Raw genomic sequence first — 26,475 nt, forward strand, 5'->3', positions numbered from 1 at the left:
TCCTGGGCTTCTGTCAGCGAAGTCCATGCCAGCGTGGTGCGGACTTGGTGATGCACTTCTTTCGTTACAGGCTTCTGTAAGAGAAACCAGCAGGAAGTGATGAGTGACTGGTGAAGAAAAGGGTAGAGGAGGGGGAGGAGGTTAGGTTGTTGGACTGGACTCTGCGCTCTTCTGCCATGGCTGCTGCCTGCTCTCATGACACCTCCGCCTCTTCTCGGAGGCTCGCTTGCACCTTTTCCAGTGCTGATGGAAAGAAGGTGAGTTTTGAGACCAAGAGAAAAAAAATAAGTCCTTCTTCCTGCAGCACCCAGCTGCTGTCATGCTTTGCCTGTCAGGCTGTGCCACAGGATGGAGCCGGGCGGCATTTAACATGCCCCGCTAATGAGAGGGCAGCATTTAACATGCCCCGCTAATGAGAATCGGGCAACAGCAGGCTCTTCTCTAAGCTAACCTCTGAGCTCCTGCAGGAGGAAACCAACCCGCCAAAGGCTAAGCACTGCCACTACTGGCCTCAGGGACGCTGCATGCTTGGCTGCTCGACACACGAGAAACCAGCAACAGGGACCGTGGGGACACGTGGTGCAGCTAAGGGATTTGTGCTGAGTGGCGGAGTCTGAGAGCACAAGAGCCCACTGAGAGTGCCAGGCGCACCTGCTCCTGCTCAGCCGGCTGGGGGAGGCATGCGTCTTCTTCAGGAGCCTCAGGCTTCTCCATGCTCTCCGCAATCCTGGCGAGATACCTTGGAAGAGACATACAGATGGCTGAAAGAGAGCGCCTGGAGCTGTCTTGCCCAGACCGTTGCCTGCTCAGCCCCTGCCCTCCTCCTGCTCTGGGCTTCCTGGCTCCAGTGCCCCAAAGAGCTTCCAGCTGCCTTTGCCAGCCTCCAGGCACTGCTTGCACCACTCTAGGCACAACCAGCCTCTGCTCACGCAGCAACTGGGCACTTTCCTGGAACACAAGGCCCCAGGCAGCACCTCGCCGAAGGGCCACGGGCCCGCTCCGAGCGCAAGCCTTCCTTGTGCTGCCTCTTACCTGGCCCTCACGTCCTGCTCTGCAGCTCTCAGGCTCTCTCGTTGCTCCCACAGCAGCCGCTCTCGCAGGTGAGAAATGTCCATGCCTTGCGGCAGTTCGGGGGCATTCTTTAATTTTGCCGGTTGTTCTCGAAGCATTTGCTGAAAGTTGACAGCAGGCTTTAGCTCCCCTTTGCCACAACATGCTCTCACGTGCCTGCGTGTGCAGGCTTCACGCTGGCCCAGAGCAGCGCTCTGCTTCAGCCGCGCACCCAGGGCAGGAGAGAAGGACTTCCCTTGGCACTGCCGGCAGGCGCTGGGGGATGACTTTCCTGCCCGCCCCCAGCCCCAGCCCTGTGAACCCTGAGCTTTACGTACTTGTTCTCGACGGTACATTTTGTCGGCCTCTGTCTTGAGCGTGGTCAGGTACTGCCTGTACTCGTTGAACTCCCGCAGGGTGCAAACGACCTATGGCGAGATGAGGGGGAGAAAGCAGCCACCACTTGTCACGCTCACTCCGCAGCCTGCCTTGCCCCAAAGAGCGCTAAGGCAGCGGGAGCTGCTCCCCTGCACAGCCTGCCCTGCCCAGTGGCTGGCGGCTTTGCTCCCAGCCAGCCAGCCAGCCAGCGGGGAGCAGCGCCCCTCGCTCCGCCGCCAGCCCACACGCCCGCTGCTCCAGCGGCGCCGAGGCAGCGCGGCACAGCCTTGGAAGAGCAGGAGTGGAAATTCCCGGAGCGGGCTCTGGGCTCCTTCTGCCCCCAGGGAAATCAGCCCAGCAGCCCTGCGCCCTCCACCCGCAAGAAGCGGCTGCAGCAAGCGCTCTGGCAACCTGCCGCTGCCCCTCCGATGGAAACTGCTCTTCTCACCCTGATGTCCAACCTACTTTGCCGTCGCTGGTGATGTAACCTCCTCTCCTTAGTCGCCAGAGGTTGTCTTTGCGGTGGTAGTAGGCTCGCAAATGTGGGTCGTGCAGACTGTTGTACTCGGAGCTCAGGGAGCGGCAGTATGGATCTCCCAGACTGAAATAACCGGATGGCTGGTGAAGCTGCAGAAAGTATCGTCCGCAGCATGAGCAGGGTAGGAGAGATCAGGAAAGAGAGAAAGAGACTTCCGAGCTTTGTCAGCCCATAGGGTAGTGCTTTCAGGCCTCCGAGGCTGAGGGTATTGCCTGCAGAGCCTGGATTCACATCTCGGGCCCTGCCAGAAGGAGCCCTTCCCCCAGCACCTGGACGCCTTGCTGCCTACTGCACGCAGGGCATGAGCGGCACGCTTGCACGGCGCCACAAGGCAGGCTGGCGTTGGCTCTGGCAAGCTCGTGCACGGGCAGAGAGCAGCGGTGGGAGACGCTCTGCTGACCTGTGGCCGGTATCGGGCCCTGCTCTTTGCAACTCCTGCCTTCTGTCAGCGGCATGGAGCCCGGAGCTTGCTTTGCCCGCTGAGGCCTGCCTCATTTGAGGACTGCAGCTCCCACTCTACAGCACGTCGCCACGCTGATTTCTGTGAAAGGCTCTTTCTTTTGCAGGCTGCTCAATGGGTCTGGGCAAGGAGATAATGCAAAAGGAGGGACTTTTCCTCCCCCGTTGCCCTGCTTTTACCTTTTCCCCCAGCTCGGTCTGGTAGAAGACAGCGTTGGAGCCAGGCAGCAACGGGAGTTTGACCCCGAGCGGGATATCCAGCAGCTCAGGACATCCTACTCGGAGTTGCTGTCTTCTGCGCCCGAGCTAAAAAGACAGAGACGCTCATGGGCATTCGGGCCACCATCTCAAGAGGCTTCTTGCCCAGCACGTACCAGAAATGCTCTTTAAAGAGCCCAAGGAGACAAGGAGAGTACAAAGAGTGGCCTATTCCACAGCAGCTCTCTGCTTTGTCTCCTCCTTCCCTGCAGCTCCAAAGCCTGTAGACCAAAGCCCTTGCGTCCTTGCACGCCACCCCTGCCGTCTGCCGAGCTGGAATCCGGCATGGGCAGAGAGACAGGACCCCCGGAGAGCCTCCACTGCCCTCTGTCTATCGCTGCCACTTCCCTCTGCACTGCCGCATGCCCCAGAGCAGCCCTGCGTGGTCGCCGGCTCCCAAGCTGAGCCCTCTGCATCCGTCCAGCACGCACCTTGCCCCTCTTCTCCTCTGCACTCAGCAGTCCGTCTAGGTCTCGGAGGCCAGCAGCGAGATAATGCTCCGTGGCTCCTATCAAGAGCCCTTCTGCAGCTGCGACCCTCCGCTGGCACCTCTCACTCCAGCGGCACGCAGCTCTGCTCGCCGCAGCCGGTCTCCCAGCGCTTGGCACTACCAGCACAACCGCGCACTGTTGCGTCGCCGCTTTCCCGCGCCACCGCCCCGCTGCTGCGAGGCCACTGCGGGGCCGGCCTGCAGCCCTGGCCTGCCCTTGGCTTGCAGGAGAGTTCAAGAGCAAGGCCGAGCCAGCCCTTGACAAGCCTATGCCAGGCCTTCCCCGGGCACGGCCATGTGTGCCCAGGGCTTGGCCTTTCCCAGGCACCAGCCAGAGCACCCAAGCCAGTAAATGGGTGCTCAGAGACATGCGCAGGCAGCGCTGCCGACCAGGACGCTGCTCTGGCTCACTCCGTGCTGCCCCACACCTCGCCCTCCCCGAAGACTCCTCTTCCTGGGGGGCGCCAAACGCACAAGGAAGGGCCCCGAGCTTCCCTGAATAACACCCAAATCTGGAGCGGAGCTCAGCCAAAGCTGCTGGGAACTCTTCCTGCTCAGTTAGTGGAAGGACACCCGCCTTCCTAGAAGAGCAGGCTAAACTAGAGGCCTGTCGGGCAGGAATGGTGCTGGCGACCTTAGGCCTCCAAGCTCATGGCCCGAAGTGTCTCTAGGGACACAAGCTTTCCCTGCTCCAGAGCAGCGGTGCTGCTCTTTAGCTCAGGAAGGTCTCTCTGAGCAGGGCTGGCCTTTCTCCTTTGAGCAGGGAGAGGCCGTGCTGCTGTCTGTCAGCGGTCATCGCCTTCTCCAAGTGTGCCGGGAGCCCCAATGAGCAGGGCAGGCTCACAGGTCGCAAAACCTGTGAACGGTGTGAGAAAGACGCTGCCTTTGCTGCAGTGCCCAAAGGGGCGCGAGGTGCTGGTGCAGGGGAAGCTCTGGCAAAGGGGCAGTGTGCGCGTGCCGCTCCCCACGTGGCAGCACCGCTGCCCCGACACCCTCTCTCTGGGGCAACAGCAGCCCACTGCAGCCTGGCACTTCCCAGCCATGGCTGCACCCCCTCTCAAGACCGACTCCTCCAGCTCCAAGCGCATCCCCTGCTGACAGCTGCTGGACGAGTCCCGTTTGCCCAGCAAGCTGCCCCATGTGCCAGGCTGGCTAAAAGGGTCACTTGCTAACGGAGATGAATTGCCACCCCCTAGGGTAAGGATGGTAAAGCCAAGGAGAGACAGAGCGAGAGATTTCCCCAGTGCCGTAGGGCATCTCCCTCCCTCCCTCCGAGGAAAACAGACCCAAACCAAGCAGCGCAATCCCCCTGCCCACCAAACTCCTTGGGGCGAGTGGAGTATTTTCCTCCTCCGAAAACTTGCCAGGTACCTGCCTTGCGTGGAGGACGGCTCCACTGAAACTGAGTGCCAGCAAGCTTTCCAGCTGTGTTTCTGAAGTACAGCTACTTCCTCAGTGTTCAAACGCCCGTGTAAAGCTGAGCTTGTCCTTGCTAGGGTGGCCCAGGCCTGTGAAGCTGTTTCCTTGGTGTGACGGGACAGCGGCAGCCATAGGTAGGCAGTGGGGTTTTGTGGCCGTGCTGCTGTGGCGAAGGAGAAATCTCGTGCTGGCCAGGTGGCAGCGTGGAGAGGAGGTCTCGGGGAGAAGCGAGGAGCTCCCTTTGCACACAAGACGGAGCTTATCCAGTGTTTTCTAAGCTTGCTTTGTACCAAAGACCTGCGTCTGCCTCAGTGGTCCAGGGGGGATTGCTGCCGTTTGTAATTGGTTGGACTGGACAGGCCCGTCCAGACGGTGCTGTGAACGTGGGTCTTTAGCCCGTGCCTGCTACCAGATGATATTACCAAAGGGACCGAAGAAAGAGAGGCTGTTGAATTCTCTTCTTGTTTTGCTATGGATGAAATTTTCTTACCCGGAGACTTGACAACTGACTGTGCAGCATCTTATGATCGGTTTCTTTATTTCTCGGCGATGATTAAGAACATGGCTCTTTGCTTCCACCCCACAGCCGAATGCTTGCCTTGCAGTCAGGCAAAGCTATGCAGTCGGCAGTTGCCACTATGCAACAGTTTTACAGGATCCCAGGAACAGGAGTTTTGGTTCGACAGCTATTGAGCAAGATGCAGGTAGGCTCTTTTTGTCTTTTCCTTTCTAAATACCTTCTAGTATTACCTAGGTTTTTATTCCTGGTGGCAGAAATCCTCAGAAGTGCTGAACATGACTAAATCAGCCAGTCTTAGAAGTCTTGAAGGCTGTGAAAAGGTGTCCCTAACCAAAACACATGGGAAAATACAGCTTCATCTTGTTGCCAAGAGTACTGTTTGCAAGTGTTATGATAAGTTCTTCCCTCCTAGTACACATGAAGCATGAATCAAGGGCTGTGTTGATTCCCATCTCTCTCTGGATTTAGGTGACATTCCCATGGGGGGAAGACTCATGGGTGCCATGCATTTTTTGTGCCCTTATCTGCACAGGGATTCTAACATCAAACACACCTGTGATTTGCCAAGGCTTCGGGGAAGTGCATTAAAACTGGTGCAATTACTCAAATCAGTAGTGCCGTGTCCTGCTGTTCCCTGAACCTAAAAGTGGCTGAGTCTGTATAATCATCACTCTTATATAAAAACAACCAGACTTAAGCACAACACAACCTTGGAACAAGCCAAGGCTTCCAACAAGCAACAGGGATGAATAACCAGTATTTTGCACAGCGGATCCTATGACAGAACTGGTGCACCCTGCTCCCCCAGCTGTACAGCTGTGCCAGCGGGTTCTGCAGGAGCTGTCACATAGGAGAAAAGGCTGGTCAGCTCTGCTGTTCTCTGAGGAAGACTTTTTAAGATGTAAAGCCAGGGCTTTGAATTAAAGGATGAAATTATTACAGATGGTAACTTCTGAAGAGAAGCAGTCCTCACCGGGCAGTTGCAGCTGATTATATACAAATAGTTTTTGTAGATTTTTTCCTTTTTTTTTTTTGTTTTTTTATTTTTTAATGTTCAGGAGCTGGCTACAGAGTGGGCTTTTCCCAGTAGTGATACTTCATGAACAGTCACAAGTCAGTACAATTTTGCAATATAAAAGCCTGTGAAGACACTGGAATACAGCTGAGTACATTTCTTCGGGTTCTGCTTTTTGCTTTCTAGCAAGAAATATTTTGGTATTTATTTAGTAAAGTCATTTCATCTTAAAATTTGCAGAATGAATGCATCTCTCTTGGCCAGTCAGAACAGCTTGTTTCAAAATTCCTTATAACTTTATTTGAACAGGAGAGAGAAGATCATATTCTAAAAGAAGCATTTTTCTCAACTCAGACCAAGTTTAAGTTTTTGGTTACTGCATTATTTTCCCCTTGTTTTGGAAACTGCCAGTCCCAAACCCCATAATACACATGGCCATAGCAATAGCAAAACACTGCTATTGCATACACCATGCAAACCAGCAGCAACAACTTTCCCTCCAACTTCCATTTTAAAATGGGTGCAGCTGACATGAGAAACATGCCCATGAGAACAAAATGTTGGAAATACTTATATTCCAATATGAAAAAGAAAATGACAAAATTCCAACTAAATTTTACTTTTGCCCAGCCACATTTAGTCAGGAAATGAACAAAAAAAAGTCAACATGTGAGTTAATATAAGTTCTGGAATTCTTAGTAACTTGATCTTGTCTCTGCAGACAAGCATGTACACATCTTTCCACTGAGCTGACTCCTTTTGACACAAGAATCCATTCCACATTAAGTCAATCCAAAAAAAAAAGTTTTTTCTTGGAATTTGTTATGTCTGCTCAGATTTTTTTGCATAGATACTTTGGTGAATGAGATTCCTCAGAGAAAACAGGAACAGCTAGCTCAACTGCAGGGGAATGAAACCAAGCTCTTGGGCCCTCTGTCCTTCCTTACGTTGTTTACTCTAGAGTTTGCTGCATTCTCTTTTGAGCCAAGTTCTTTACAGCAGTATTGACAATGGGAAGGTATGAAAACCTGAGCCAAGATCTGCAACCATCAGGTTTTCTGGAAGGAGTTCTCCATTTTATTTCATTCTGCAACTTTTAAACCTGAGATGTGTGCCAAATCTTCTTACACAGTTGAGAATCTCCAGGTGTGACCATAAATCAAAGCCAGAATAAGGAAATCCTGAGACTAATAATATAAAAGCTTGTTTAGCTTCACACTGGATCTTAAAGAAAGTAAATGAAGAAAAAGGGAAATCTGCATTGAAACTTTCCTTTAAGGACTGTTACTTAATCTTGTTTCTGAGTTAAAACGCAAATGAAAAGAAATAAGACTTTGGTTCTTCTGCCCAGAGTGGGTAAACCAGCGGACAGAAGAAAAGGGAAACTAATTCAGTGGGAGCAAAATAAGCCTCTAGTCTGCTCCAAAATCACTTTTGTGCTGATATAGTTGTGTAGAGAATTTTTTGTAATTTATCAGCCAGTGCAGCCTTTGGAGGAGGCACAACTCCTCCCCTGTATAGGAACTTATCCCAGTAGGGTACAAGGAATGCACACATGAGGAAGTTAGCACAGGTAACTGATGTGAATTTGAGCATCTCAGCTCCTGGCTGTCTTATTTCCCCACTGTTTCCATAGAGAAGGCAACAGACTCCATGTTCACGCACTGAATACTCCACACAAGCCTGTTTGCCTGCTTATGCTGTCACTGCATTTTTGTCCAAGAACATCTCCATCTGTAGCTATTGTAGCTGTGTGCATTACCCTGTATGCTTTCTCCTGTGTTCCTCAAGGAAGGTTGTACTGCTTGAATTATTCTACTGTACAAAAAGCCCAAGAGACCCTCAGTTCCTTAATCCAGCATGGTGCTGAGCCATCCCTGGAGGTTGCTAACACCCTGAACTCGTTAGTCTTCAAGGGAGCTCAGAAATACTCAGGACCATCTAGGATGTGATCTTCCCTGCTTTACACCCACTCCTCCAGTGGCTAGACTATTACAAAGCATGAAGTCCCCACGGTTCTGCAGCTGATGCTCATTCACCCTTCTGGGCTCATGGTTCAGCTCCACAACGAGGATGAGGGGATCCAGACCAGGGCATATGAGCAGGGGATGAACAGACACTGCATCACAGACTGCATCCCCTCATCTGCTGAGGATCAGCAAGAAGGGAAGTGGGACATATGCAACAGTAGATATTACAGGCAGAACCATTTTGAAGGTTTAAAATTGCTTTTCTCTCTATTAAAAAAAAAAAGGCAGTGCTTCCAATCAGTTTCTTGCAGGGTAAACACTGCACTCTAATTTGTTTGGTAAACCTTGTATTTTCAGCCATAATTACCCCATCAAGGCACCTAAATGAAGATGACATTTGAAGTGACCTTCAGCTTACAGCTGCAATAACCATCCCACAGGAGAGGTGGGGAGGGAAGGCAGCACTTGGTTCCCAAGGTGAGAGGTGCCTGTGAACATGCCAGCCAGATATTCCTCCAAAAATCAGCCCAGTTGAGACAGAGAATCATGTTTCAGTGGGGACAGCATGCCCAAGACTAAGCTCTTTGATGTCTCTGCTAGAGGAAGGACCACTGTAAGGTAAAGGCAGTTTGTTGTTTCCTCAAAAACAGATAGCTCAGGATATTTTTCCTTCTAGGGAATAACAGCTCCTGCAGAACTGAGGTAGGTGAGGATACTGTTTCTTAGGATGGTCTATGCGAGAGGGGGGTTACACACACTGCACATCTCCTGGAGTCCCTCCTCCAGAGGAGTATATTTTTCTTCAACATTTACTTGGCAATGGGGAGAGATATTCCTTTGCCTTGCACTGAAACACCCAGTGAAACAACTCAGTGGGTTACATGCACCCACTACCCTTACACAAGCAAAATCCTCAGTTTACCCTCCTCTCACAGCACTTTACATCTGTCCCCCAGCTCCTGCAGCCTTTGTGGGGGATCCCCAGCTATACCCTAACATTCCCTCTTTCTACCCCAGGTCACCAGAGGCTGTTCCCTGCTCAAGTCCCAGACTTCAGAAGTGCATCACAAACCCTGTCTCCCCACTTACTTACCTTTTCCCACACTGGCTTGACTCTTTCCCCAGCACCTGCATCTCTTCCTCCTCCCCTGCACCTCCCATCTCCAACACCCTGCCCTCTGGTTTCTCTCCCCTCTATCCTTCAGCTCCTTCCCTTCTATCCTTCTCCTCCTTGGCCAAATCCCACCCAGACTGAACCCCTCTCTGAACAGTACTCTTGCTTTTCTCCCATTTCTCTGCTCTGGTCTCTTCAAACACTCCTCCCTGACACACTAATTCTCTCCATTAATCCCAGTCCCATTTGCAAGCTGCCATAGGGGCCCTTTACAGAGATATCTTGAGCTGAAGATCTGCCAGACCTTAGGAGTGTTTCTGCTGCCTGTCTCAACTCTTGCCCCAGCAGTCCTGGTACACTCAGCTGAGAAGGCAAGCTGCTAATTGATAAGAAACTGATTAGAGCAACAAAGTCCAGAGTTTGCTTCCATCACCCCCAGGTGCTGAACTCAGACCAGTAAGCAGCTGAACTCCCTCGCCCACCTCTGAAAGCTGCAGAGTTGAGTAAGGACAAAACTAACATTTGAAGAATTCTGCAATAAAAAGGAGACTGCTGAAACTCGCAGAGATGCCCAAGTGGGCAATGCAGGAGTAGAGATGGGCAGGAATCTGAATTTGCCTACCTGGCCAGCATTCCTGTTCCACTGAGCTCCCAGAGTTTATGAAGGGCTTAACACAAGTGGACGGAAAGACAGTATCAGTACTGAGGATGGCACAAAAAACAGCCACATCAGCATTCAGCTTGTTAATTATCCTCTGGATCACCTCCCCTCCACATTCACTGCAGAAGAATCTCAAGGCATTTCCAAACCTAAACAAATATGAGAATCAAAAGGAGACTGGGAAGTCAATACTGCAAATGGATTTTCCATTACCACAAGGGCAGGCACCAATGTCCAGAAAGCACCACAACCAGGGTAATTATTTGCTGCCTGTACTCTGTATTCACAGAAGGTGCCTTGCCTGGTTTGCAGCAGCAAAGGGCAACTGCGTTATTGATCAGGTCAGATGCCTGTGACCCTCACAGGCATCGGGGGGGGGGGGGTTGAACAAGCCACACAAAGGCAGTATTGGAATTGTCACAAGTTCATGCTTGATTTGTAAGGCAATCCGAAGCAGATTTATTGACCCCCTTTCCTCCTCTGCAGGGCAGAGGGAAGCAAAACAAAGCTTTGTAGGACCTGTCTGGTCCTACTGCCAGGACCTGACAGAAGAGGCCTCTGGCAGGAACCTCTGCAAGAAGGAAGAGTGAATGCCGAGGCCTGCAGAGGTTTCTAACTGGAAAAGCACCAGTGCGCCCCATTTGGGAGCATGGATCACTGCAAAATGCTGCTATTGAAAGCAGCCCTGCCCTTCTCCAGCAAATAAATGCCTTTTCTCAGCTGCTCCTAAACCCATCCTGATCTCACCTGATCACCTCACCCTGTCCAGGGGCACAGGATCCAACTCAGAGCACATCAGGTGTATCAGAGCACAGGGAATTCCCTCCAGGGTTAGCACTCCAGTGCACTGAAGCATCCAGTCTTTCTCTGATGCAAAGTAGGGACAAGTAATAGGAAAGAGGGGATAGGGCTTTGCAGTATAAAAGCACAGGGCCCAATACTAACCCACAAAATAGAATTCCTGCCTGCTCACATCAGACAACAGCTGGAGAAAGATCAAGCAGAGTAGTTCCCACAGCCTGATCCTGCTCCCACACTGACCAGTCACGATAGCATCATTTCCCAGCACTGAGGGTAGAAACATCATCCCTTTTCCTTTGCAAATTAATTCAAGTCAGCTTTGAAGGACTTAAGTTCCCCAGCCAAGATGACTTAAGGTCATATAAAAACTAGAACTCACAGGAAGTTTACACCTAATCCAGGCCCCAACTAGCAAAGCAGCCCTTAAGGGAGGTCACAAGCTTATTCTTTAAACAGAGTGTTTTCTTACAGCAGGCAACAGTACAGTTTTTGTAGAAGAGGTGACAGTATGAGTGCATCAAGTAGCATGGAAATAAGAGGGTGAAATTAAGCTCCTTGCAAACAACTAGAGAGCCTTTGCCTTTCAGCACTAGCCAAGAACTTTATAGAGATTAGTCTATTACCTTCATGACAAGGCTGCTAACCAGAGATTTGTGAAAGTGACAGCTTTTTAGACCATGCCCAAGGTAGTCTTCACCCAAGACCAGCACACTCCCTGACCTAGAAGTCAAGCATTTGAACAAAGAGCAGGGAACAGAGAGAAAAAGGTAGAAGTGCATGAATACAAGTGGAGAATTAAATAATTAAAATATTAAGCAAACTGGCAGAGGGAAGTGAGGTGGCATCTAGGAAGAGGCAAACAAGGAGCAAGTGGCCCTTTGATTGCATTTAAAGTTCAAATCAGCCTACAACTGAGTTATCACATGTGGCCACAGCATAGCCAGGTGTCGGAGTGGGAGACGAACCCGGAGTAACGACGGAGTCTCAATGTGAGTATGATCGTTCTCCCTTTATTCAAGCTGTTACAGAGTATATATAGACAGGCGATAGAGCATGTGCTAGCAATAGCTATATGATTGGTTTACAGTCTCTGTTCACGCGCCTAAAGCGAATATATGATTGGTGCAAGGTTGCTGTTCATGTGGAGGGGTCTGTCGGCACCCTCCTTGACTTGTTTACCACTACTTGCCTTCCCCCTTCTGTAACGGTCCAGGGATGTTCAAGGACAGCTCGCATACACGTGGGGCCCTCCCTCCATCGTGAAGACAGGATTGCTCACTTCTAAGAGATCATGCCCCTTTTCGCTTAACCATTCTTCCACAGCCAGGGAGAAATAGCAGGAGGAAAGGGTAAAATATAATCACTTGGGTTATAACTGTCAGAATCAAGGAACACCACATCATTCCCAAGGGCCACTAAGAGCCAAAAGAGACATCTCAAAGCATTTCTACTGTGCTGGGGTGCTTGGCGAGGATTGTCACATTACTTTGTGCAGAAGTCTAAAGAAGTTTGTATAATTCAAAGCATAGCTAGTCAGAAAAACAGGTTTGGATAAGATTGAGAGCAGTCTCGATGCTCCCCACCGAGTTCAGATGAGTTCCACTTTAAACCATCACAGAAAGCCAGTCCATTTCTTCTGCATCCATCTCTTTCCACCTTCATCATTCTGCTGCCTCTGCAGCATGGATGAGACCAAGAGAGGAAGAACTCACAAGAAAGTCACACACCATTCCTAGCCACAACTAGTCTGGTGAGAGTTTTGCCCTCCTTGCTACATCTAACAAATCTCAGTGGTTCCCTAAACCTTCTGAGGTTAAATACAGGAGAAGAGGCACATAGACGCTTCCACTCAGCCTACCCTTCCTAAGCAGAGCTTTAGGAGCTGCCATGAAGAGGATGGCTTAGCCTGTTGCAGGCCATAGAAGCTCTAGCAGTACTACAGAAGAGCCAAAGCCATACAGGTGCTAGGTTGCCCCCCACAAGGGCCAGCACAGGGAATACAAGGAAGATCCCAGCTGTGTGCACAGCTTGAGTTTTCACCTGCTAGCACCTGGAGAGAGGCCCAAGGGTGGCTAGGGAGCAGCATAAGACAATGGCTCCTTCAGGTTACAAGCTGGATGTACAGCAACCAGGAGAGAAAGGAAAAGACTTTCTGCTCTGTTCTCTTGGGCTTGTCTCAAAAAGATCTCAGGAATGCAAGTACTTTGAAAGTCTTTCCCCTAAAGCACCAGTTTTATTTGGACACAAAACCTGGGCTAGGACTGCACAATGGGGCTTTGACTTCTGCAGTTTCACCTCTCTGTAACATCTGATAGTTGGCAGCTCTCTCTCAGGGTGCCTTGAGTAAATGAGGCAAGGTGGGAGCAGGGACAAAGGTAAAAAGTGCTATCTGGTAGCCCTGAGCCCTCAAAAGGCAGCCACAGAGATTCCCACCATTCAGAGCATCTCTTAGCTGGGAGAAGAGAGAATTGAGAATTATAGATTTTAAAAAGTCAAGGTCTTTAAGGAAAAAAAGTGATTGTTTTTCCCCTGACATTTGGGCAGTTCATTGCTTTAAAGACATCCTTGAGGGGCATTGCTCTGGAACCTTCTAACTGAAGAGAAGGAATTACTCATGCTAGCAATCATCCTGTTTGCTTAGCACAAAGAGGTCATATTCACAGAAACAGTTTACCTCCAGTATGGTTTAGTAGTCCATGTTTTTTCTTTATAAACTCAAACATCCAGAAACATCCTTCAGGGGGAAAAAAAAGAGCCCTTCAGAGTGATTCACCTTCTCCCAGTAGGAAGAGAACTGGGCACCAGGCTCCCAGGGTAAGAGTAGCCATTACTGTGTATAGGAAATGGAGTTAAGCAGTAAGTTAGAATACGCCCCAGTGATCCATAAGTAGACAAATCATGATTTACTAGGCTAAGCATAATATTAATCTGACATGCTGCAATATTAAAATCAATATAGCATATGGGAATATGTAATTATTTCCTAAGAAGCACTTTTGTCCAAGGAAGTTTAAATAACAAGGTTCAGACACTAAGGTAGCGAGGTGCAGCTTTGCTGTTGAAGAAGAGAAATTGCAGCAGATTTCCTACTGAATAGCAGGACTACTTCTGCTACTGCTTACAATTAGTGCCTCACTTCCCTCCCTACAAGCTCAGCTATGATGATCTCAGGCAGACTGAAGCTGCCTCTCCTTGAGCTCTTTGCCAGGGAGGAATTGCTTGGCAGTAATCAAAGCATCCAGAGGAGAGAGGACCCCTGCAATTTATCTCACATCAGATCTCGACAATAGCTTGGCCTGGCAATTGTCATTGGCTAATTATTTTGTCTTCAATGAGACCTAGTGGCTACACATGAGAAGCAGAGTTTGGGTTGTTATCTGATAGTCTCTGAAGTGCTCTGCTCAGTGAAGCTGGACCTGGAGCTTTACCGCATCAGGGGATCACATTGTATCAGTGGAATGACTGAACCCAAGACTAAAGGGCCACATGAACGTGCCATGGTACAGTGCTAAGCCATTACACACAGTAATGTGGGGATAGAAGTGCAGTTGGAGCAGCAGCCATTTCTGCTTAAGAGAAGAAAAATAGAGGAAGAGTTCTTCCTCTAAACCCATACTTACTTCCCACAAGGGGGCCTCCTCCCCCATCCCCATTTCTAACATCTAAGAAAAGGGAAGCTAATATTGGTGTCTCTGGCATTAAGTCTGGAGGAAGCAGCACTCACATTGGTAACAGATTCCACTTCTTTCCTTGAGAGGAAGGCAAGCCATACAGAAGAGAAACAAGTATGACTCTTATTATGCCAGTCCCTCACTCCCAATGGCAAGCAAGGCATTTGCTCTGTCCTCCTCAGCTACTCCATAGTCTGGTAAGTCCGGGGTGGGGGGAAGGGGAAGCTGTTTGGAAGATGGCTAAGCTTGGTAGCTGAAGAGCTTTTGGCTCAACTGGAGCACCTCCTGGCTAGGAGATGGTGGTGCCAACAGGACCAGCACCAGCAAGTATCTGTCACCGATGCTTTAGTGATTTCCCATCCCAATGGGTCCGCATCTTTCCCAGGCAGCCACTCCAGCAGTCCACTCTCCCACCACAGACCTTGAAGTCTTCACCAGATAGAAGACAACTATAACTCTAAGAGGGGAATTAGGCATAAGAGGTGTGGCAGAACACAACTACCCCCCCACACGCACACACACATCTCAGGCCCAAAGTGTGGCAGAGCACAACTACCCCCCCCATCTCAGGCCCAAAGTGTGGTGAAGCACAACTATCCCCCCCATGCACAAACACCTTATCTCAGGCCCCAGCTGACCTCAAATAACTGACTGCGCCCAGGGCTGACCAGGAGGAACTAGGTGATACTGGTTGCAACTGGTGAGGCCAGAAATGGGCATGAGAAAAAAAAGGTACAACTCCACACCAAATATTGTATGACCATGAGTCAAACTCCGTGCCCGTAAATAGCGCTGCAGCCTAGAGCCCCTTGAGCTCTCCTGCACAGCAGCAGGCTGCACAGCAGTGAATCTCCCCTTGAGTTGGGACGCCCCTCAAGGTTACTCTCCTGGAGTTAAGAGAACCTCCGACAAGAAACCATTGGAGTGGTAAGAAACTGAGACTCGGGCACTAACAAATGTGCAGTAAGATTTGCTTGCTATGACTACACTGTATGGCCATCTTCAATAAATCTGTTAACTAATAACCAATAACCTTCTCCCCCTCCCCCTTCACCCCCACAACAAGAGGCCAAATGACAAAGGCTGTCAGGATCCTGAAAGCTCCCCACAGCTTTTCCAAGTGTTGGGAAGCACCAGGAGGACACATGCCTGCCACCAGGCCTAGAAATGAGAAGGCATTATAGCTCAGCCTCTCCCAGGCTAGTACCAAAGCTCACAGCTGTACTCCTTATTGTTCCACTGCTGGTTGACCACTTCTTGCATTCCTGAGTGCAGTATCCCAGCATCAAGATATGTTACCCAAAACACTTAAGGCCTGAATACTTGGATAACCACCAGCTGATGAACTAGTTTTGTGCATCCCCATTGCTGAAGGCAGGCTCTGAAAACTTCTGGGACAGGCACAAGCACTGCTACTGTTTTCTGTGACGACTCTTGCTCTGCTACCCAAGACCCAGGATGAGCATGCTCAGAGTCTCCATAGCAGAACTGCAGGCTTGCTCCTACGGCACAAGTCCAGCCTCTACTTTGCCCAGAACCAAAGAATAGGAAGATGACTACCTACTCCCTTACCTCCAGACCTATGGAAATTGCAACTTGGAAGCATCCTGGGAACTTGAAGACCATTGCTTAGAGGCTTCTGAAACTATTTTCAGAACTCTGTTCACATACTGCATTTTCCAGTTCCTTAAGTGATACTGCCTTGTTCTGCACCAGAGCTTTTGCAGGTAGAAGAGTACAGTTCACATCTGTTGATCAATACCTGTTCTTGCAGCCTCTCTCCAAAAGAGAATAGAAGGTAAGCTTTCCTGCATGCAGTAGTTTTATTTGAAACAGTTATAACCTAGTACAAGCAGCTTCTAGGAAGACACTTCTAGAAATTGAACATTAGCTGAAGGCTTTAGACCAACAGCAGTCGTTGTGCTGAGCATAGACACTGTCTGGGCACATTGGTGAAGGGCATATCATGAACTCCTTGCTAGAGAGGTGGAAGCATTGGATGCTTCAGCTGTTTTACTTCTGGCCCAAGTATCAGCCCCTACTCCTGAATGGATCTACAGCCATTTAGGAAGTGTGGCCCTGCTACCTCACCTCCCTCAAGAGTTCTTAAGACTTCTTACTTAATTCATCAATACCCAATAGTCACCACAGATGTGACATCTCACCCTCAGCTGGAATGGTGTGTGTGTAAAATTATCCCAGAAAAGACTCCCCCCAGAGCTGAGCCAGGCAGACTGTGTTCAGAGCCTTACCCCCTTTACATGAGGGTGGCAGAGGTTTCATGGGTCCCTGCTCCTACTGTCTGTGCTTCCTTCTCCTCCCTTGGAGAGAAGGGTCCCACCAGCCAAGAGAGAGGCATGTTGTTCTTCAGGTAGTCCAGCAGCTCCTCCATGTACTCCTGGATCACAGCCAGCTTCCCCTGGCTCTGGGTCAAGATGCTGCTGGACAAGTCCTGGAAGGAGCTTGCTGCTGAGAAAGCAGCATGAAACTCCTCTAGGTTACCAAGAGATTGTTTCACCTTATTCTGAAGGCTTGAAGGCAGGCCTTGGATTGCAGATACTATTTTACAGCAGGTGATCTGCAGCTGATGTGTGATACTGCGTGCCATGAGCAGGGCCAGAGACTCCATCTCCTAGAAGGAGGCAGAAAGGAGAAGGTCAGAGGAGCAAGTTACTTTAAGAAATCAAGCAGGGAAAGGGTGAATCAGATCCCTCTGCTTCCCTCCTCATGGGCATACCTCTGGCTTTGCAGAACTTGCATCTCCACTCTCCCTAGGACACTTCTTACTCCAGTCCAGCCACATCTGGCATAGTTTCTCTTGCCCTTCCTGAAGCTTTTGGTTAAATCCTTGCTTAAACACTTCAATCTGGGGGAGGGGGGGAGGAATCAGAGTGTCTCAAGACAGAAACCTGCTGGTCATCAACACAGCTGTCACTGTCATAGTGAGGTTGAGACCAAGTCATACATTTGGCCCTGTCCTGCTCTCCAACAGGGAGGCAGAGCTCTACCTACCAGTTCAATGATGCAGTGAAGCTGTGCAAGGGCCTCCTGCATGCCCTGCCAGGCCCGCTTCATTTTATCAGTTGAGTGCAGGTAGGCAAACTGGCGGAGTTCATCAGAGAGAGACCCCAACCGCACAGAGTACCTCTGCTTCTCCTGCTGCTGCTCCATAGATATTATGTCTGTGCCCTCCCCAGATGCTGCCAGTTTGGCTGAGGAGAAAGACAATGCCTGTAAGTGTCTGACCAGAGATGCTTAATAAGAAAACTAAACAAGCATCAGGAGAGCTTGGACTATGAGCCAGGTAGCCTCCAACATGGCACTTCCTATTAGTTCTTAAACCCATTTCAAAGATGAGAAAACAAGGTTGGTATCCCCATTTTGATGATCCTCATTAAATATGCAGGCACATATGCCACTTCCTGACCTAGTTCCTCATTTCCAATAGGCAGACTGAGGTCATCTCCTGTTTCCTCCAGCACAGCTCCTGCTCTGCTCGCAGCCATCTGGCACACTCTGGAATCTGTAACCATTGCCACACTGCTGGTCACTGCAGATCTGGCAGCCTCCATGCCACTCTGAAGAGCCTCCTTGGTTGCATCTATCACCTCTGTCACTTTGCTGCTCACAGCATCCTTTGCATCAGCCACTCTGGATGACATTAGCTCTTTTGTGTCAGAGAGAACCTACGGAAATAGGTTAGTGTCAGATAAGAACTGCAGTGCTCTGTGACCCAGTCCCTGCTGCACCAAGAGGAGTCTTCAGACAGTATCTCCCGCTTGCTTTCTTACTCCTAAGAGAGCTCACTCTATGCACTCAGAGATTTGTTTCCTCAAGAGAACTTGAAGTATTTCTATCCTTGTAAAGGCCAGCTCTGCCCCCCTCTTCCAGCCAAGGAGGGCATAGCCTTTGGTTCTTACCTGGTCCATTGACTTTTGAAGGAGAGGGAGCTTCTCCCCTACTTTATCCAAGCCCTTGGAGGCATATTCATTTGCCACAGCAACTGCAGAAAAGAGGAGGTGTCAAGACTTGGGTTTTCTACTATTTCATCTTGCAAGTCCTGCCTCCCCGATTATGCTGCCTTGCAGGGACTGTGGGTAAAGACTCCCACTCAGGCAGATGTGTTTTGATGTAAACTGGATTTGCTGAGCACCTTGTCTTGGTTTCCACTGCTGCTTGGTCTTGAGCTAAGTCTGTTCACTTTGAGAATAACCAGTCCCCACTTGCACTAGCAAGAACATAGCCACATACTTTGGAGTCCCACCTGCAGCTTGTTTAGTTCTTGACCAGACAGTTGCTTAGCTCTCACTTCTGCCCTAGCCTCCATGTCCCAGGGATCTAGAATCGCACAGTAAACAGAAGGGGGCCCACTCTGGTCTTAGAGTTAAACCAGGCCTGTCACATCAGCTGTTTTGTCAGACCCTTGCCATCAGGATCAGCCCCTCTCCCTCCATGAGGTTTAAAAACTTCTCACATGCTGAGGGTCTAGTTCTGGTTCTTGTTTTTTTTTGGTTTGTTTGTTTGCTTTTCCCCCCCCTCCCATTTGTGGGGGTTGGGGGGGGGGAAGGCAGCTCCACAGGAAACAGGACCATTAGTAATGATAGCCCTCCAAGTGGGGCTTTTCTTCCAGCCCCCATGGGCTTCTAAGAATCAAACTACAAGCAGCTGTCACCTAATACTTTGGGCCTGGCAAGACCAGTTTTAGGGTAGTCAACACCTGAGTCAAATCCAGTCCTTCAGGAAGAGACACTTCTTCACACTACTCTGATTAGGACTCAGCCTTTTTTGCTTTACTTGTAAGTCTGGAGCTATCCCTTTAGTAAGTCAATGAGAGAGGTGCCTTTCCACACCCAAGGGCTCCTTTCAGGGTTGGAAGGAACCAAAGAGTTAGGAGTCCCTCTGGGAAGGGGATTTGGCCCTCACAAGCAGGTGTAAGCCTCCCCACCACATTACCTTGAGGCTCTAGTGTAGTCAGAACTGGTTGCACACAGGTAGCTGTGGCTTCAGTCACACTCTTCACTCCTTGCTCTGCTGCCTCACCCACAGATCTGATGTAGGGGTGGCTCTCCTTGGTGGAGACATAAGCTGTAGAAACCACATCACAGGCAGAGCTGACCAAGGTCAGGTTAGCCACCAGATTTATTGCAGCCTACGAGGGCAAAAAAAATAAAACAAGCCATGAGGCTTCCAAGCCTGACAGAGCTTTCTATGCAGCCCTGCACCAAAGCTTCACCTTTCTGCCTGTTCAAGTAACCTGGTCTGGTTGAAGGAGGGCAAACCACAGCTCATATTCACTTCAAAACCTGCAACTCACTAAAGAAACAAGCTGTGGAACGCTACTGATATTTATGGTTGGTCCATAACAGAAAGGTTTTCTTCCAATACAGAGTCATCCAAGGGACAGAGGAGAGTGTAGACAGTCTCAGTACTGCTAGAACCTTACCCAGCTCCAGTTCATTTGACATAGTTATTAAACAATTCCAGGAAAAGCTTTATCAGAACAGGATCACATTGATGTTAAGCTGGCAGACTCCACACTAGTCAGCAAGACACACGCTGCGGTCCACAGAGGCAAGTGCATCAGGTTTTGGGGCCCCCAAGACATGGGAGCCATTCCACAAAAGCATTGCCCAGGCTCTCGACTAGAGGTGTAGAGAAGCATCGCTCCTAGCCAAGAGCCAGGCTATTTTGCTTAATCTAGCAGGTTATTTACAGGGTCTTCAGGCCTGCTCTTTTGGCTGTGCCACCACTCATTCCCAGAGAAGCTGCAGGGCACAGGCTGAGCAGAAGAGACTCCTCCCTTTGGGCAGGCTTAGTTTCCCCCTAGCCACAGTAGCAGCCACTTCCTCACACCTGCACCCAGAAGCTGCTGCTCCAGTTACAGCTCACACAAAGTACCTACCTGCTGTTCCAAGTGTCTTCCCCCCTGCTGATGTGGGGGACATGCTGGCAGGATGTAGAAAGTCTAAGATCTATTTACACGTTCACTTTCAAATGCATTTGATTTCTGATTTGCCTTTAGTTGCAACAATGAAGGAATGTATTTACCTGGGACAGGACAAATTGGAAGACAAGTTGTCAAACCTGCAAGAACCAGATGACAAGGTAACAGTTTCTGGTGGATGGGAGGCCAGGCGAACTTGCTTATCTAGCTGGACCTGGCCAGTCTCCTTGTTCTGGGCTGAGAGAAGAGCAAGGCTCTCTTCTCTTCTCCCACCAGGTATCTTGTGAGTCACTCATAACTGACTTCAGTATTGAATCTCTTTGAACCCTTACCCAGCAAATGGTGTGCCTTGGTCCTGAACTTCTATGCAATAAAATTTAGACTTAAATCTGGTCTGTAGAAACAAACAGAACAAAAGAAGGGTGGTGGGTGGCTATGACCTCCAGAGAAAAGCCTTGTTACAGACCAGTTGAATCTACATGCAACTTCTACTGGAGAGGAAAGAACCAATATTGACTGAAGGAGTACCTTGACTAAAAATGCTAATTCTTCAATCTAACACAGAACTAGAAATTCTCGCCAACTAGGAACATCCCCCCCCCCCTTCTTGGTGTCCATGACATGTTCTTCTGGAACGCTCTCCCTCACAGAGGAGATGAGACCCGGGTACCTGTCAGTTCCCTTGGGCTGGCTCAGATGTCCGTTCCCCCTGCTTCCTACCCCAAGGCTCCTCTAACAGCCTAAACCAGCTCCTCCTTTCACTCCCAACTTCCTTTGGTTATTTTTGCCTGAATGGCTCTTTTGACTGTCTGATCAAGCCTGGTACATTTAGTCAATAGACTTAAATGCAAATTCTGAAGTTAGATGGCAAACATACTGCAATCTGTACTCAGTAGCTGCAGTGCAGACACTCCTGGCGCTGGACTTTCCTGCTGAAATGATTAAAAGACAAAGGAAACAAACAAATAGTTACTCTCCAAAAACAAATGACTGCTACTTGAGCACTCTGTGTTGAGAGTTTCAATGCTGCAGCTCTGTCCCAACTGGGAAAAGTTTGAAGCTGCAAAGCCAGAATTCTCTGGAGCTGTCACAGCTGTTCTGACTTGCCCTTCTGTCCCCTTCTCTCCCAGCTGGTGGGTTGGTACTCTGCTACATGCATGTTCTAGAGTCCATCTTCTGGGAAGATGTTAGAGCACAGCTGGAAACTCTTTGTATCCTTGCTGCTGGACTACTGTCCCTTGACAAATTTGAGTACTCTAACCTGAGGTGAAGTTTCTTAACATTTGTTGTCCCACGTTCTTCTCACTGAAGCTCTCAATGATAATTTTAACAAACTGTCAGATTATTTTTGTGGAAGGTCCCATGCAAGTCTCATTACAGTTTCCACATCCCACAAATTGGGTGAACTGCACCCCAAGCAGAGCTTACTCACACTTGTAGTCTGACTTATTCCCCACCTGGGCTGGTCAAATAGCTCTGATGCTGAAATAGCCTCATCAACCTCACGGTTGTACCAAACGCTGTTCTACAGAAGTGGGTACATTCAGTCTTCTGATCTCTCTCTAGGTTCTCTCTGGCATCAAAGAGCTGGTGTCACCCAGCATCACTGGTGCCGAAGATGCTGCGATCAGAGTGGCGGTGTTGGAGGCAGCCAGGGAAGTTGTTCAGAGAGTCCTGGAGTCTGCTAGGTCCATGGTGACCAGCCAGGGCATGGCAGTGGATTGTGAAGCAGGCAAGATCACTGACAGAAGTGTGGAAGCTGTGCCAGGAAAATCGGATCACCATTTCCCCATCACAGATGAGGAACTAGGTCAGAAAACACTTGCATGAGGCAGATCTGCAAAGAAGATCTTTCCAGGCTTCTCTGCAATTTAGAGAGGTAGCGCGAGTGTGTGTGGTTGGGGTACTCGGCCTCCCAGTTCCTGCTATATTTGGGGGATACAGACACTTTTAAAAGCCATGGTCACTCTGACTCTAACCTGCAAGGCTTCATGACTGCTGACCATCTGTCGTATGCACTCTAGGACAATTAACAATTAACTTCTCATCGCTGTTTTTTCCAGCTGACCTTGTGGTCTCTGTGGAGGGGACTGAAGGGGCAGCTGTCCAGCAGCAGTCAGACCATCAGGGTTATTTCATACATCTGAGTTCCTTGCCCACTCATCTGCATCAAAAAGCCTACCAGTGCTTCTTAGCCAAAGTGAGGAAGATCAAGATGGTCATGCAGGAGACTTTCTCAAAGTTGCAGGAGGTCATTGAGCTGGTAGGAACACTGTTCTGTCTCCAAGTGTCCTGTCTTGAAGCTGCTTGCTGTACAGCAGTCTTCCCCTTTACTCCCTGTGAAGACCAGGAGGATCTCTGTGCCAGCTCACAAGCTGGCTGGGGTAGTCACAAGGCAAGTCTTGCTGCTATAGTAATTCACTCTTGTCTTCGCTTTCCTGTCCTACTCCAGATTGATTGTGACAAGCAGGGTATTGATCAGAAGCTTCAAAATGGGCAGGAGAAGCTGCACCAGATGTGGCTGACCTGGAACAAGAAGCAGCCAAAAGAGAATGAGGACACAACTTCCTTGGAGCTGAAGGTAGTGGTCTGCTGGAGATGCTGGCTCACTGAAGTTGTTTTGGGGTGGGAGTGGGTGCACTGGGAGCCGCTTCTAAAGCTTCCTTTCCTCCCCTGTAGCGGCTGGAGGTCCAGATTCTGGCCATGTCTCATGGCAGCACCCAGCAACTGCAGCACACTCTCCAGACTCTACTGGCCAACAGCCAAGGCTTCCCATCCAGCATCCAGGACAAGATGCAGCAGGTACAGCAGGAATTACAGGAGACCCACAACTCCTTGCAGGCTGCTGCTTCTTTCCAAGACCTGTCCAGGAACATCCTGACCCAGAAACACCATTTAATGAACACAGCCCAGGAGTGCATGGATGAACTGCTGGAGTATGTGGAACATAATAGACCTCTTGCCTGGCTGGTGGGACCTTTCACACCATCTTCTAGAGCCTCTGTAGGATCACAAAAAGGGACAAAAGAGAAGGAAGGTGAGGGGAATAAGTCCTCTAATACCTACTCTTGTGGGAACCAACTTCTCTAGCTAGTACTGATATAAAAGTTTCCCCTGAACTGTGACTCCTGCTGTTGATAGTAAATCATCCCTCCCCTGCAGTGCTTAAAACTGATCAATGACTTCTAATCCAGGAGTACTCAGGATTCAAGAACAGTTTTGTAACAACAGGCATTCTTGCATGTAGAAAATAAGCAAGCCTGGTGATCCCAAGCCACCTCTAAATAAATTAAGATCAAGCGTGTATGATGCAGAAAGCTTTCTGAAATAAAGTCATGTGTCATCACTTGAGGCACTCCTCTGCTTGGCTACCCACCACAGCTTTGCTCACCCACGTGTTGGGACATAACCGTCATTTCTCACTGTGTCCCGCAGGAACATGCAGTGCATGGTGAGGAGCAGTAATCACTAGGTGCTGCAACTTGTGTTCCACGAGAGCCCCTGGTCCAGTCATGGTCTGTCTATCTACATTGCAACATTGCAGTCTATCTTCCCTGCCCAACAAGGTTAGCCTAGTTCAAAAGGTCTTTCCAGATGAATCTCGGTGCTGCTTTTTCCTTATATTGTCAGCGTTTCATTCCTAGGAACATTCTGTAAGACCTATCTGCAGTCTACCTAAAATGGTTCACCTAGATCTAGACGCCTGACTGTGCGTGGGTAGTGTGTGTGTAAAACCCTGTGGGTTTCCCAGACAAAAAACCATTAATGTTTTTGCTTCTACTGCCTATGGTGAGCGTGAGCTGTCACACAGTAAAAAGCAAACAGCTAGATTTCTTCTTAAATTCCTTTAGTTGCCATCAGAGAAAAGCAGAACTGTTTACAAAGAGATGAGTGTATCATCCTGGCTCAGCACCTGTACTCCTGCAGAAAACCTTTCAAAACCACACTGATTTCCAAGAAACTGCTGCTATTCCCTCTTGCACCCGCTCTTTACCACTTATTTTCATGGCTCTTTTTGAAAGTAAAATGTTTTGCTAAGTCCCCTTAGCAGAAAAAAACTCATACAGAGGTAGAAAACAGCAAGCAATTTTGTGTTGTGAGTATGCTGCTGTTAGTACCAAAGAGCATGTCCCAGTGGTTTGTATCACAGAGGAACAGAAACTCTCCAGATGGAAATTGCTGTTCAGATCCTTTGTAGTGTTGGCTTAGCCTTGCTTAGCCTTTCTATCTTAGAAAGATGTATTGAGTGTGATAGCTGTCAGCCTGCTGCGGAGTTTAGCATACTGCTGGACAGTCAGGTTTCAACAACTGTGTAGTTATGGTGATAATTACCACTGTTGCCTTGGCTGAAGCTGCCGAGCACCTGTATTTATAAGGAAAATAAAGATGAACGGTCAAAAATAAAGGGAGACTCTTGAAAAAAGAAACAGGAGAGTTTCCTTTGTCTGGGTTTTTCTCCTCCAATAAAGATCAGCATACCCCTTCCCCTGGAATCTGTTAAATCAAATTATTTTGGTTTAATGGGTAACCTTTTTTCCCCATCTCTTTTAGCAGCAGAGGAGGAGAGGGAAAGTAAAGCAGGACAGGAAGAGGTAGCCAGAATTGGCATTGGCTATACCTTGTGCTTGTAGGCTGATCACCTAATATAAGGTGATGCAGAGAGATTAGGGAAGCTGAGAGTGGTGAACTGAAGTGGAGAATCCATTGCTGCTAGACCACTGACAGTCAATGAGAAAACCTGTGCCAGCATCTCAGGGCTGGAGTCGCTGCTATGGAGACTGTATCCAACTCAGTGGCAGGTTGCTAAAACAGCCAAAGGACCCAAGGGGTAGACTGACTCTGAAGGACCAGACAACATCAAGCTGACTGCTCTGAAAAGGAGTTTGGCTTTTTTTTTTTTTTTTTTTTTTGGACAGCATGGGTGGTATTGACTGAATGCAGTAATTGGCTGAGCAATGTTTGGTCTTCAGAACTGAACCTAACCCATCAGTATGTACTAGGAACTGTTCCAGTCTGGGGTGGGGGAGGACAGAGATCCAGAAGCAGAGATTTGCTTCTCATCTCCCTTTATCTCAGATGTGCCGAGCGTGTTGCAAGTGCTCGTAAATCCCTATAACAACAATCTGGAAGAGACTAGTGGAAGGACAGAGAGCTGAGCCTTGCTTGGGCAAGCTGCCTGGCCACAAGCTTTGACTGTGCTGCTACCATTTCAATTTATTTAACACAGGAAGGATGATTTAACCCACCTCATCCACACTGGACAAGGAAGAAAAATACACTTCATTAAAACAGCTAAGTTAGAAATCAGCATTTCTGCAATACAGCTGGATCAATCTACCCCTATTTTTAACAGCTGGCCAAACTCTCTGCACCAGCTGGGCTCATTCCTGTAAATGGTTCTGCTCCCCAAACTGAAGGCTGTTGTGGATAAGGAGGTCTCTGTGAGGCACTGCAAAAATGCCCCTTTCCCCAGGGCTGTTCTTGCACAAGGTGAGCCTAACGCGCCACCCCTCAGGTGTGCTGCCAGAGGTAGTCTGAATATTGGCTCTGAAAGTGTGGCAAAACCTCTTATTGGAAGGAAGATGTGTAAGGAGCCACCTGAGGGCTGGGCCGAGCTCAGATGGGAAAGCTGGCACCTCTGAGAAGGAGATGGTGTGATGCTCTGATGAGCTGAGTGTCCCCGCATGGGGAGGAAGAAGGCAGGGAATGGCAGGGAGGTTGTTTGTAGGATGTCAGCAACACCACAGGTGAGTTCTCAGCCATGTCTGTCACCAGCTGAAATATTCTTGCTAGGGTGTGTGTGTGTGAAGGAATGGGGGGGGGGGGGGGTTCTCCCTGTTCAGTGCTGAGACCACATGTTGTTGAGGAGAGCTAGTGTCCAAGGCAGGGGATGGAGATAATACTGATGCTCTGTTGTGAAGGACACAAACTGAGTGAAAGTTTCATGTCACAAGTCATGGAAGGTAACTGATTCAACAGGGCCTGACAGTCTGCTCCTGAGCAGTTGGTGCTGGAGAAATCAGTGAATCAACTAGCTCAGTTAATCTAAGAGGGTTACAGTCAACGATTTATTTTGTCTTCTTATTGCATAGTAAGCATCTGCACCAGTTGCAAATGAATCCCTGTTTCTGTGCTCATTGTCACATTGACATCTGAAGACCACAGAGCTACTGTGGAAGAGAACTGC

General features: G+C 49.2%; 1 protein-coding gene across 1 annotated transcript; it reads left to right on the forward strand.

Annotated features, from left to right (window-relative positions):
• Positions 1–20,374: 20,374 nt before the first annotated feature.
• On the forward strand, positions 20,375–24,919 carry LOC136996722 (perilipin-3-like). The gene is made up of 6 exons (XM_067317556.1): positions 20,375–20,449; positions 21,855–22,098; positions 22,352–22,551; positions 22,741–22,869; positions 22,968–23,325; positions 24,840–24,919. The coding sequence occupies exons 1-6, from the start codon at positions 20,375–20,377 to the stop codon at positions 24,917–24,919; spliced, it is 1,086 nt and encodes a 361-aa protein (XP_067173657.1).
• The last annotated feature ends 1,556 nt before the right edge of the window (positions 24,920–26,475 follow it).

The sequence above is a fragment of the Apteryx mantelli genome, unplaced genomic scaffold (assembly GCF_036417845.1).
Source record: "Apteryx mantelli isolate bAptMan1 unplaced genomic scaffold, bAptMan1.hap1 HAP1_SCAFFOLD_73, whole genome shotgun sequence".
Classification (NCBI taxonomy): Eukaryota; Metazoa; Chordata; class Aves; order Apterygiformes; family Apterygidae; genus Apteryx; species Apteryx mantelli.

Coding starts and splice junctions, on each gene's coding strand:
- LOC136996722 (XM_067317556.1), top strand. CDS start 20,375: ATGAAGGAATGTATTTACCTGGGACAGGACAAATTGGAAGACAAGTTG. Junction 22,099..22,351: donor CATCACAGATGAGGAACTAG/GTCAGAAAACAC, acceptor TGTTTTTTCCAG/CTGACCTTGTGGTCTCTGTG. Junction 23,326..24,839: donor AGGGACAAAAGAGAAGGAAG/GTGAGGGGAATA, acceptor CATCTCTTTTAG/CAGCAGAGGAGGAGAGGGAA.